The following is a 14021-nucleotide window of genomic DNA, read 5'->3' as shown; positions in this document are numbered from 1 at the left end:
TAAGAACCTCCGAAATATGTCTGAGTGCTCAGTTGTTCCACACTCTGCCCATAATTTGGCATTGTTGGTATTTAACTTCTGGCCATTTTAGTTGGTATGCAGTGGTATCTCATTATGATTCAAGTGGTAGTTTCCTAATGATTGGAAATATTATAAATATTTCTATTATTTTTGTTATTTGTACATCTTATTTGGTGAATTGTCTGTTCAAATATTTTGTCTGTCTTTAATTACACTACAATTACATCATTTCACTTTCTGCTTTCCTACCTTCAAATCCTGCCATGTTCTTCCTGTAATGTTTCCTGTATGTATGTTTTCAGTGCTGACCATTTGCTATCAGATAACTAATGTTATTAAGAGTTAATATATCTAAATTCAAGTCTTTCCAAATATATATATCTTGCAAGTATTTTTCATAGCATATATAAAAGTATTCATTTAAGAGTATTTTCAAGTAGTAATCCATAAATGAAATAAATAAGACTTATAGTGATTCCAGATTGTATCATTCAATATGAAAATATAGAAAAGACAAAACTATATTAATAGAAACTAATCAGGAGTTGTTTGTGGTTGTGTGGAAAGCATTGTCAGTAAGAAAACATGAAGGGATATTTATGATAAATAATAAATACTTGATACCTTGTTTATAGATTTATAGAACTGCATGTTGGGAATAGAGAACCTCTTGTGAGTGTAAACTTACTTTTTAAATGACTTAAAATGATTTGTCTTATATTTGTAAATGCCACTGTATTTACAATGCTTTCCATTGCTGTGATAAACCATAACGGAGGCAACCGATAGAAGGAATGGTTTACAGAGTCACCTGACCTGAACAAGGGGGAGCTAATGAACCCCCAGACTGATAGCTGGGAAACCAGCATTGGACGGACTCAGACTCCCTGAACATGAGTCTCAGTTAGAAAGCCTGGGCAATCTAAGGGATCTCTGACAGTGGAACCAGGAAGTATCCCTGGTGCATGAAAGGACTTTGGGAGCACATTCCCCATGAAGGGATACTCCCTTAGCCTAAAGACAGGAGGGAGGTCCTAGTCCCTACTCCAAATGACTTGACAAGATTTTGTTGATCCCTCCTGGAAGACCTCATCCTCCCTGTGGAGTGGGGGGGTGAGATGAGAGGGGGTCGGGGGTGGGGCATAGGAGAGAGGGAGGGAGAGGGAACTGGGATCAATATGTAAAATAAGAGAAAACATATATATATATATATATATATATATATATATATATATATATATATATGAAAGAAGGGTTTATTTGTGTTTGTGGCTCCACAGGAACAAATGTCCATCAGCATTATGGTGGATAGATAAGCATGACAGCAGGCATGCATGGAGGCTTGAACTACAAGCAGAGAGAAGAACTGGCCATGGTAGGAATCTTCAAACTTTCAAGGCCTGCCTCCAGTACTTTTTTCCACCAAGTCTACAATTCCTAAATCTCTCCAAACAGTGACAGCAACTAAGGAGGAAGTATCCAAATATGAGATTCTACGCGAAACACTCTCATTCAAACCATCACAGCTGCCATACAAAAGGATGATATGAAATACTGATGTTAGTATTGACTGCTATGAAAAACACCCAGAAGCTTTCTCATAAATAATAGCAGATAAATGTTACACAATGACCCAGTGCTTGAAGTTTAACCACTGGTACAAAGATAAGAAGGAAGTTTGACAATGGAAACTATTCGGCAAGTTTGGACAATGATAAGACAGGCTGATGTTTTCCTGTACCGAGGACAATTCCGACTCTCTAGGTCTGAACAAACTATTTCATCCCTGACACAGCAGATTTTTCTAGTGCCAAAGTCTCCTGTGTGGTTTTAATTAAAAACTCCCTCTTTTACTGCATTTTCCCCATTTTAATAATGTGCTTATTATTCAGCAAGGTGAAATCCTTACTCTAATTCCAATCTAGGTCTGTGACTCTTAACCATCTTTTATGTTAGGAAACAAACCCTAGGAAAATTCTTTCAAGGTCTGGCTGACTTTGAGGAAGAGTTGGGATTTTACATGCAGCTCATTGACTCAGCTTTTCCTCAAATCAATACGTAAGTCAGACCTCTGTTTCAGATGACACTGGAAGCAATATAAAAATCAATCGCTCACTCTAGGACATTATCACTCATTCTGTTCCCTTGCTGTATGCAGAGCTCTTCAGCAAAAGCAAAACCCTTTTACAAAGCATGACCTTCAGAAGGACCTCCTCTCCACAACCATGAAATTCCAGCTTTGCCTAACTAAGAAAGCCCCTACCTACTCCCAAATCCAGAACACACATGCCTTTCTGTATCAGCCACTTTCCCGAAGCTACAAATTTAGTATAAAATAAGGGGAAGTTGCTTTCCTCCAAAGGTTCACATCTAGAGCATAACATCCAGCTGGTGGGGTTCTAAGGCTCACTGTCCAGGTTCACTGGCCCCTCTCATTTCTTCATCATGTTTTCACATAGCAGAAAGGGGATCACAGCACTAAAGAGTCATAAAACTGCAGAGTACATTTAATATGTGGTATGTAAGAACTGTTCACCACATGTGCAATGTTGCTATCATGTCATACATTAATAAACAGATGTAATTTATCACTGAGTCTCCACCTTCTCTCAGGTTTAGGTTCCTTAAAGCAAAAAGGAACAGATGAGTAGACTAACAACAAAGTACAGAACTCATGGTTGTTCATATGTTAATGTGAGAAAACATTAGGTACAAGTAGGAGTGCATGATCTTTTGTAGTGAATTCCAGAAGAGAACCATTCATTGTGGACTCCAAGTGAAGAAAATAGCTGAGCTGAAGATAGAAGAGTAGAGCAAAGGTCAATTGCTGTCTGAAGACAAGGCACAATGGATCCGGAAAGTAGATAACAACTCTGCCTTAGGAGACAGAAAGCAAGATTAACTTCAGTCTAAGTATCTTCAAAAACAGTCAGTTGGGCCAAATAGGAGACTCAAAAACAGCATGGAGCCAATTTTTCTTCAGGGTGCTAGCAGCTGGGCCTTTGAATAAGGAAGATTTACTTTAAGAGCTACTAAATACTGGGGAAGGGAACTGAATGTGAGATTTGTTGCCTAAAACACCCAAGAATTCCCCCATAAACATCTTTAATCCATTAAAATAAAAAACTATTGGGCCTGACCAAGTTCTTAATGATGCTTATTATACTTGACGAACACTCACTGGCCTCTATTCTCTTTCATGCCTTTAGCCAAGTATGTGCAAATGTATTTTGCTTTGTCAAAGATACCAGGTGCTATATGGGGCTCTGGTGCTCCATCCAAATGGTCAGTGCATTACTAATAAATCAAGAAGATTGTTATATATTATTGAGAGCTGATATACTTTTGGTTTTTTAACCCACAACAATCCTGCCAAAAATGTTACAAGAATAATTCAAAAACTCCTAATTAGAGAGGAAAAAGAAGAAAATAAAGTTTTGGATATCAAACACTGAGGTATTGATGCCATGTGTGATAAAATGCCACGTAATATAGGCTTCCTCAGTTAACATGTTCCAGAAACATAAACAAATACTGGCAGTCTCCCATCACTGTAAGGAATTTCTTACAAACAGGGAATAGAACAAAATCAATGTAAACTTCTGGCATCTGGGGCTTCAAAAGCTACTTGAAAATAACACAGCTCTGTACCTGCTGCTACACCTGGGACCAGTCAAAGCTGGATTTCCATAAAGTTTTAAAGCAGTAAGGTAAGGGTTATCTTTGGTGGAGACATCCATGGATTACCCCATAATAATCCCTTCCCCCCAACTTAAAAGGATAAAATTAGTTTTTTGCTCAAATTCTCACAATGGAGTAAAGGTAGATACCATTTGTACTATAATTGAAGATGCCTGCACCTAGACTCCAGTGTGAATGACCAAGTGAAGGCAATAAACAATGGCAAAAACACAGTGGGTATGATATTTTCTGAAGAGGATAAAGTACATTTTCAATAAATGTTACATTTGATGGTAGGAGGCAAGAGTATCTCTATGGAGGGATCAAATTTCACTGATCCTGGGCACTCTTCAGACCTCTTGTGATTTTAATTAAGAAGATACACATAAATGTGGCACACAGAGGCACCTTTATCTTAGAGGAAGTTTTGCTTAGCCCGTGAGATCTATGATGGGGTCACTTAACAAGGCCAATGCTTTCCAAAGGCCTGTCATTGCCAGTGGATTTGTTAATTGAAGAGCAGCACCAACCCATGGGAAGATTTAAGACGTTGCCATCAAGGGCAGGAAGAAGGATGGGTTGATATCACCTCTAAGTCTTTTCCAGTATCATTATTCTAAGATCTACATAAAACAAAACCTTTGCCCCTTTGGATGTTTTCTTTATGGTGGCTTGGTCTATATTTATTACAGAGGCACTTCTAAATCAGGCTTTGTCAACAGTTCCTAGACTATATTTAGAAGAGTCATAAATAATCCTGTAAGACGTGTACATGATTTTGGCAGTAAATACTTTATCCAATAACATCACCTTGTCCCTCCTGTGTTGATTGACTAATAGACTTATTAAAAACTTCCCCAAGTTATGAAAGAAATTACAATGATGTTGCCAAGCACATTCATATTCAAGTTAAGTAACCAGATTATTTATTAGGCACCCAATACCAGCAGCTGAGAAATGAGCCATGAGTACAGAACTGGGAAAGATGCAGCCTTTGTCCTCTAGGGAAAATGTCTAGGAGGTAGGAAATTGTATTCTGTGAAACCACAATGGAAATGAAACTGAAAATTAACTAGCTTTCTCAGCATTTGGCATATCTTGCTATTGTCATGTCTTTCTCATTCAAATTGTGATTGTCCTTGACTTCAGATTATTATATGTTATGAGACTATGGATCCTATTTTATTGTTGTAGTTTCGAGACAAACCCAGAGTAGCCTGGAACTTCCTTTGTAGTCCAGACTGGTCCCAAACCTGTAATCGTCCTGTCCAAGACTGCCAAGTGTTGCATTTACAGGTATACAACTGGGTCCTACTTTAATCTTTATTTTAGCAGACAATTTGTATATTTATATTCACTGCAGAGGTCTTAGCTTACATTTGTGAGCTATTATTCTGATGGCAGCTTACTTTGTAGGGTTTTTGTTATTTTGGTCTGCTCGGTTTATCTGGTCCTGACGGGGTCTCAATGGTTCATTGATGCTACTGCTTTAAAGTTGCATATTCCTTGGCCAGGCTAACCTGGTGACTCTGATAGTATGAACCATAGTGAGCAAGACTTCCAGGGTCAGGGATCTCTGTGGTTTGATCCACTTGTCAGTACCATTGGCTAATAACTCTTGAGCAGATGTAGGATCTGGGAAGCTGGGCTTGGATGCTTCTCCATGGGGCTTTGAACACACTGGTAGCAGATGATGCCATTGTCCTGGTGTTATGAACAAGATGCAGTTCTATCTGGAGTGGTTGAGCTTCCCCAGCTGCCTTCTGTTTCTAGGCTGTATGTTAGAGACCACTAACACTGAGTCTCCCCTTTTCTGTGTGGCAGAGATGTCAAAAGACATCTTGTAACTGTCATTCCTCTTGCCAATGCCAGCTTGTGTTTCTCTTCCCATCCAGAGTTTTGCTACCTCTTGTCTAATTATATAATTACATTTACACACAGTCTAAAATCATACTGAGAGAGAAACAAGCATAAATTTGCATTCTCTGGTCAAGCCCAGAAACCAAAACACGGTATTGTAAGATTTGTTTTTATCTGTATATATTCCCTAAAGCAAAAGCATATCCTAGAGGTTATTATACAGTCATGTGTTCCAAATTTGAGTACCTGAAGATGGAAAAAGTGACAGTAATAGGCTGCAAGTCTAAACTTCACATTGTGATACCCTCTCTGTAGCTTTCAGTCCATTTCCAGTATAGTCACATGCATTCAGCCAATATTTCAGTATTATCTATGTGACAGTACTACTAGGTAAATAGTAGTGGGGGAAAAGTGTTAAAAGCATCTTCCCTGCAGGCTGAGAAGCTGGCTCAGTGAATGAAGAAGCCCTTGCTGCAGAAGCACAAGGACCTGAGTACAGATCTTAACCACCCACATTTTAAAACCCCAACATGTGTGCCTGTGACCCCCAGGGTCAGGGAGTAGGTAGGAATAGGCAGATATCCCTGGGCTTGAGGGCAGCCAGTTTAATCAAAAATGATGAGCTCCAATTTCACTGAGAGATCTGGTCTCTAAAAATAAGGTGGGCAGGGGTGGAGGAAGATGCCTGATGCTGAACTCTAACTGTGCACACACACACACTACCCACACAGATCTCACTCTCACAGCAGCTTATATTCTCTAGAGCACAAGTCATGTCTGTTCATCAGAGAGTTTGCACTGAAAGGCCACTTTTAACTGAAGATGATGAATGGGATACTGAATGGCAAAGGAAGTGACCAGGACCTTGGTATCTGGTGTGTGAACTTGGTAGGCTAGAACTAACGTACCATAAAGAGAACTACTGAAGTCATGAAAACTTATTTTAGAAAAAAAAATGTTTAGTTTTTTGGTCTCTTGCTAAATTTGATATTACAGTATTCTATCCCAGTTGAAAAATGCCTAGCATGAAGATTCTAGAAATGCCTGATCTGGCTCATCTGAGTGTCATCAGTAAAGAGAAGTTCAAGAAAGGATGAGCATCTCTGAGAAGCAAGCGGTCTCTACAGTGAGGGATAGTCTAAATCTCCAAGGACAGTGCAGCTCAGACCCGTCCTCTTTCAGCATCTCCCCCTCTAGGTGATCTCATCTAATTGTAGAGCCAACTCAGCTAAATAACCACTTCCACTCATGATTTCAATCCTTCCCAGTATGAACAGGCACCAAATGCCACCCAAATGCAGATGAAGTACACCATGAAACTATGTGCATGAAAGTGAAGCTATGATAGCAGGGTAAGGATGAAAGGGAAAGACTCCTCTGGGAGCAACAGCCTCTCTTCTAGTGTTCATAAAACTCTCTATGTTCTCCTTTATAGGGAAAATAAGAGTTTTTGAAACTTTAGGAATCAGCTATGCTCTATTTGAGGGAAGTATTGGATGCAGCTGAAAGTCAGACTCGGGGCCAGCAAGATGACTCAGCCACCAAGCCCGGTGCCCTGAGGACCCACATGGCAAGAGAGAACAAACTCCTACCAAGTTGTCCTCTGACCTTTACGTGCATGCCATGGAATGTGTATGCACTCAAGAACACACAAAAAGACACAATAAATAAATATAAAGGTTTTTGTTTTGTTTTCTTTTTTTCTTTTTCTTTTAGAAACTAAAAGAAGACTCAGAAGCTATGGTAAGTAGAAAACAAATTTATTTGAGAACATGGGGAAGGAGACAGCAAAACAGCTTTCTGCACATGGTTGTGTTTCTTGAACAAACACGTTTAAAGCTAAGAAGAAGAAGAGAGGATAATGAGGGCAGCAGGGTGTGTAAGTAAAGTATTTATATGCATGTATCAAAATACCACAATGGAATTCACTATACTGGAGAATTCCTACATGTTTTAACAGAGGCAGTACCCCAGTGGAGTGTTGACTCTGTAGTACCATAGACCCTCCCTATTAGTTTCCTTTTGAGGCTTCAGAATTTAACTATGCTCTAAAGTGAGTAGAAAATCCCGGAAACAACCTCCCCGCCCCTCCCCCTGCCAAAAGAAAAAAAAAAAAAAAAAAGGCAGAGAGAAAATATCTAGCATGAACTGTTACAAGCAGCTTCCCACCAGCCTGTTCCCAAAGCCGCATTAGTCCCAAAAATAACACACAGAGATGCTATATTAATTATGGATCTATTGGCCAGTTACTAGCATTTCTTATTGGCTAGCTCTGTCTTAAATATTAACTCATTTCTATCAATTAAAGTGTTTCCACGTGGTCTTCTCTACCAGAGAGAGGGTTTGGACCTCTTCTCTCACATCCTACATCTTGACTCCTCTACTACCTCTCCCAGATTCCTCCTTGTCCCCTAGTCCCATCTATCTTGCTTTCCTATTGGCCAACAGGGCTTTATTCATTAACCAATAAGAGAAACATATTTACAGAATGACATGACCAATCAATGTACTACTTAAGAATTTATTCTCTCCAGGCAGTGAGCACACCTTAAACCTAGTCCATGGGAGGCAGAGACAGGAGGATCTCTGTGAGTCCAAGGCCAGCCTGGTCTACAAAGTGAGTTCCAGGACAGCCAGGGCTGCTACACAGAGAAACCCTGTCTCAAAAAAGGAGGAGGAGAAGGAGGAGGAGAAGGAGAAGGAGAAGGAGAAGGAGAAGGAGAAGGAGAAGGAGAAGGAGAAGGAGAAGGAGAAGGAGAAGGAGAAGGAGAAGGAGAAGGAGAAGGAGAAGGAGAAGAAGAAGAAGAAGAAGAAGAAGAAGAAGAAGAAGAAGAAGAAGGAGAAGGAGAAGGAGAAAAGAATTGCTTTTCTCACCATTGAGGGGTAAAAGGAACCTCAACACTCAAGAGACACTAGAAAATGCTTCAACGTTCTGGTCAAAAACAGTCAATTTAGAAATAATGTGTAAAGCTTATGAGCAATATTTTAAAAATATACTATTTCTAAGTAAGTTTGCTGTAGCCCCAGTCAACAGAACATTAGGATTCTAATTCTCCAAGTATCTCATTAATCAATACTTATAAAGAGTATATTTTTGTATTTTACAATTGAGAATAAAATTAGAAACAAAATAACAGAAAAGGTCATATCTGATTAGATGAATATATAGGATCTCTAAAATTCTATTTGTCTAAAACCTAAAAGTTGCTGATAGTTTCTAAGGAGTTTCTCTGATAAGTTAGACTGGGATGCTGCTGAAATCTGCCTAGTGTATGGATCAAGTACTGCTTGGTCACCACCCAGCATTGGCTGAAGTTTTCCCCAGGGCCATTGTGGAGGTTCTCATGACTATGTTCAAGGTTAGCTTCCTATCAGGAATCCACAGAAACAGACTCTCTCCTCATTGATGTGGTCTCTTTAATAGACTCATGACTTTTCTTTCCTAAGAATGTTGGCTTCCAGGGAGCCACAGTGGGTTCTACCTTAAGAGCATGCTGATTCCAATAGGATTTCTTACAGACTATATATTCACCTCAAAGTGACTGGCCCTTGTCTCCTGAGTTTTAACATGGAGGTCATAAAGATGCAACTAATATGTACTAAGGAGCAGAATTTTGTTCAGATATTTATTATTTTATATTCCTGTAATCAATATTTTATTTATTTTGTTCCTTTGAGACAGGATCTCTCTACTTAGCTCTAGCTGTCCTGGAACTCACCATGTGGACCAGGCTGGTCTTGAAATTACAGAGATCCATCAACCTCTGCCTCTCTAGTGCTGATATTAAACATTTGTGAGACCATATCTGGCTGAATATTTTAATTCTTGAGGTAAAGTAACTAGGATAAATTGATACTAAATTTTAAAAACAAAAAGATGATATAGTTCAAATAATGATTGTGTATTTTCAAGAGCATACATATCTGGTGGTAAAATGTTCCAAAAGTCCCAGAGGTAGAGACACTCAGGGAAAATATTCTTTTATTAGAAATTTCAAATTTTTAGTAGCAAAGAGAAGAGGGATAATGGTGCCAAGAGGTTGACTGTTATAACCTGAAGTGGGAAAATGCATGTGGTGTATATTGTAAACCATGTAAAGGATTCTTCCAAATGACATCTTACAGGTATATGCTAGACACAGTTGATGAATGAGGGGAAAAAAATCAGACCAGGAACTCTTGTCAAGTCGACATGAGGACTGTATGCTGTGCACATAGGCAGTAAATGCTGACAGGAAAGATGAACTAGTCAAGAGGCCCAAAAGTCAGGTTTTTAAGAATAATCTAAACCATCATAATCAAAACCTTCAAGAGACTGCTCAACCTGCAACTTTCATTCCAAGTCCAAAGCCACAGGCAATGAATGCTTCTTAAAAGTTACATAATTAACACAGCTCTAAGCTGAAGGTCAAAGTCCATGGAAATTATTCTTTATCTCCTACTCGGGGTTACAAGGATGCTGAGCTCACTGTCACTAAGGTACAAGGGCAGCATAAGCCATACTTCTGTTAGCAACATAAACAACATAGGAAAACACATTTGAATACTCCATGTGAGCTCAAAACTGGGACCTTGCTAATTTGACTTGGCTCGTGGAAACTTCATGATTCTGCATAATGACATAAGCAGAATAACTGGTTTGGATGGAAATACAATAATGTATCACTTAGCACATGTGTGATGCTGTCTGAAGAGTGATGGCTGCTTTATTCTGTGCTAAGCTAACTAAACTAAACCAGTTTTAATTCCCATAGTTTCATTTCTCCCTCCTCAGAATTCTCCTAGCTAACTCACTGATCTGAGTGAGGCTCAGATTTAAGCCAAAGACAGGATATAATTTCTTTGAAAGAATCCTACCCTCTAGCTATGCAACTAGAGCTGCCTGCATTGGGCTCAGAAACACTCATCAATACATGGGTGCTTAGTAGGTATGCAGGCTGTTGGGGCAACTGAAAAACTTCTCCAACAAATACATTTACCTTGTAAAAAACCCAAATTGGCCTAGGGGTGTACTTCAGTTGCTCATGTTTGCCTCACATTCATGCCATAAACTAGGCACATCTTCCTCATAGCCAGCTGTGGTAGTACAAAAATTGTGATCCTAACTTCAAAGGATGGGGTAGCACCATATAGAAATGGTGGCAAGTTTTCTTTCTATAACCTTCCTGCCACATGAGCTGTAATGACAGACAAATTTAATCCAAAGAAAAAACACTCTGGTAATAGCAAACTAGAAGGAAGGAAGGAAGGAAGGAAGGAAGTGTGTGTAAATGAAGACAGAACAATGGTTTTTTTTTTTTTTTAACTTCAGATAAAGATTAAAGAAGAGGCTGAGATAGTAGTACTGGCCTTTAATTCTAGCCCCCAGGCTGGGAGAGATGGATCTCTCTAAGTTAGAGGCCAGACTGCTTTATATAGCAAGTTCCAGGCCTGCCACCAGGGTTACACAGTGAGACCCAGTCTCAAAAAAAAAAAAAAAAAAAAAAAAAAAAGGATTAATGAATGAAGAGATAGATAATTCACCTGCATTTGTATTTTCTAAGGCCTTTTGACAAAGATACAATTAAGAATTTATGAGCATTTTTATAGTATATTCTTCAGACTGATGTCTTATTTAGATGATAATTTGGTTTAAAATGCTTTCACTTGTCTAAAAAAGACTGGAACTAAAACATTCAATAGGCTAGAATTAGAATAAGTTTTCAGCTAGAACATATTAACTTTAAAACACTTTTATCTTTTAAATCCTTTGAGAATGTTGTACAATTTATTTGGATCATATTCAACCTTCCCACCCTACTGCGTTACTCTGTTTCTTCTTCCTTTTTTTTTTTTTTTTTTTTTAAAGCAAGTCCAATTTGTGTTGCTCAAATATTCTTGAGTATAAGCCTGCCCTGGAGTGTGATCCACATACCAGGAATCACACCCCAACAGCTATCAAATGCCAATAGCTTCTCAGGTAAAATGTGACTTGATACCCACTTTAGCACTCTGGGGTCCTTTATGGGATTGAAGCTCATGCAGGTTATTGTGAATGCTGTCACAATGGCTATGAGCTCACATGTGCATTTATCCTTCTGTGCCTGGAAAGCACTGGTTTCCTAAACTGCTTATAGTTCTACAATCTTTCTGCTCCCTCTTCTGCAATGATCCCTGAGCCATGCATGGCAGAGTGGAGTGTGAGCTGTCCCATTTAGGACTGAGCATTCCAGTCTCTAAGTCTCTGCATGCTAACCAGTTTTGGGTTTTGTATTGCCATCTACTGCAAGAAGCTCCCCTGATGAATGTTGAGGGAAACACTAATCTATGACATAATAATAAACCGCCAGTAGGTTATCCTCTAGGGTCCATGACCTATCTGGCCACAGGTTGTTGAACCAGACAACAATGCCAGGTATGGATTCCATCTCATGGATCAGGCCTTAAATCAAACCAGAAAGTAGTTGGTTCTTCTCATAACATCCATGGGCACATCCTAATGGGATAGTCATTATTGTAGCTCCCTGGGGTCACAGCTAGTTAAGAATGATGATTGTTTTCCTCCCAGAAGCATGCATAGCACCTTCTGACACTATGAAAGCTAGTGAGAAACGATGGAGCTTCCACGTCCATACTGCTTGGTTTATCCATACATAAAACAACTTTAAAATTAACATACAAAATGATTATCTAAGGATTGTTATATTATTATTCATGTCATACTTTATAAAGTACTAAAATGATAAAAATTTAAACATTCTTAATTTGCTTGTAGCATTATGTGAAAGATATTTAATATACATACTTAAAAGTTTTATAAAAATATTTGCCCATAAGGCAATACAGCAAATAAAGTTTTGGGTATACAGTAATATAAATTTAAGAAAACAACTTGAATGCACTGCATACATTCTCAGTTAAAATAATTTAGTTAAATTTTATATGAATTAGTTCAAATTAGTATTTTAGAATTACTGTCTGGAATTGGAGGACTACTATGACACCTCTCAGAGGTATGTCCAAATTATTCACACAGGATTGTGATGAGTTTTGCTACTACATGCACATTGAGGCTGTTGCCAAGGAGACGGTAACGCTGCTTCACAGTTATCTTCTCAGGAAATCCTAGAAAACAGAGGTGGTGTTTACAGTACAGTCACTCACAATCTTAATTTCCAGAAATAGAAGATACATTTAGTAAAGGCACAATGGTCATTTTATAAATACATTCACATATTCTTGGTAGTGTCATGGTCAATGAAGGCCCTATGCATATTGGAGCACCTATGCAATGTATTACCTTGTGACATTGTAGTTGTGTTTGTGTAAGCATACTCTATGATGCTCACACATGAAATTGCCTAAGGACACAATACTCAGAAAGTATACTAATAGTTAAAGACAAAAAAATGGTAAATTGCCAATATGACCATAAAGTTTCACAAATAAATAATTTGGAGGCCCGAATACTGTGTAACATCATGCTATAATGTCACATAATATTGGAGTATGTTTAATGCAAACACACTCAGAGTTCACAGAAATATATGATATTACACTTTGGAAAAATGGTTGCTACTATTTTTCTTGGCAGATTTATTTATTTAATAACACGTTCCTTACATACCATGAAATTTACCCTTTTAAAATATATAATTCATGAATTTTAGGATAGAGTTCTCAAACATCTTCATTTTCATTACTTCAAAATAAAAAACCCTTACACCCATCAGCTGTTGTCACTCCCTGTTCCTTGTCTTTGTCCATTCCCACTCTCTAGTTTTTGATGCTACTACAGATTTGGCTATTCTAATTAAATTATTATATTATTGTTCCATGTGTAGGTACATGGAATCAAGGGATATGTTTTATGTATGTCTTTTTACAGTTATATTTTTAAGGTTCATTCACATCATAGCAAATGCCAGTACTTACTTTTTATTACTTAGTAATATTTTAATGGATAAGACAAACTTTATTTATTCATTCATTCACTGGAAAACATTTGAGTTGTTTCTACTTTGGGATATAATATATAATATTATATACATATTATGGAAATTTTTTCTAGGATATGTATCTAGGCAAAATTGCTGAGTTATATATTAGTTTAATGCATGCAGAGATGTTAGCAATGTTTCACTTCACTCTGGTAGATAGAAGAAATATTTCCCTGTGGTTTTACTTACATTTCTCTAATTGATGGGGGTTGTCCTTCTGTATATGTATTTCTATTTTTAGTTAATGAATAAAACACTGTTCTGCCAATGATGCAGGAGATAGGAGGAACTAGGAGACAAGAAGAATTCTGGGAAAGGTAGGCAGAGAGGGCCTGCCATACAGTTGTCATGTAGGCTGCCAAAGGAGTAACAGCTTCAGACTTTTCTCTGGTAAGATAAGACCACGTGGAAATACTTAGAGTAATAGAAATGGGTTAATAATTAAGTCAGAGCTAGCCAATAAGAAGCCCTAGTCATTGG

At 38.1% G+C, this 14021-nt stretch overlaps 1 protein-coding gene across 4 annotated transcripts in view; it reads right to left on the bottom strand.

The window, feature by feature from the left end:
- Positions 1 to 12295: 12295 nt before the first annotated feature.
- Positions 12296 to 14021, bottom strand: part of Trdmt1 (tRNA aspartic acid methyltransferase 1) — a 47040-nt gene continuing 45314 nt past the window's right edge. For 2 of the 4 annotated variants that reach the window (XM_051205854.1, XM_051205855.1), the window contains one exon: positions 12296 to 12666. In XM_051205854.1, the coding sequence (XP_051061811.1) occupies positions 12566 to 12666 (101 nt within the window). In that variant the 3' untranslated portion in view covers positions 12296 to 12565. The remainder of the gene's footprint in view (positions 12667 to 14021) is intronic. The other 2 variants (XM_051205853.1, XM_051205852.1) reach the window with 1 other exon arrangement.

The sequence above is a fragment of the Phodopus roborovskii genome, unplaced genomic scaffold (genome assembly GCF_943737965.1).
Source record: "Phodopus roborovskii unplaced genomic scaffold, PHOROB, whole genome shotgun sequence".
In the NCBI taxonomy this organism is placed as follows: domain Eukaryota; kingdom Metazoa; phylum Chordata; class Mammalia; order Rodentia; family Cricetidae; genus Phodopus; species Phodopus roborovskii.
This window is presented reverse-complemented; position numbering and strand designations above follow the sequence as displayed.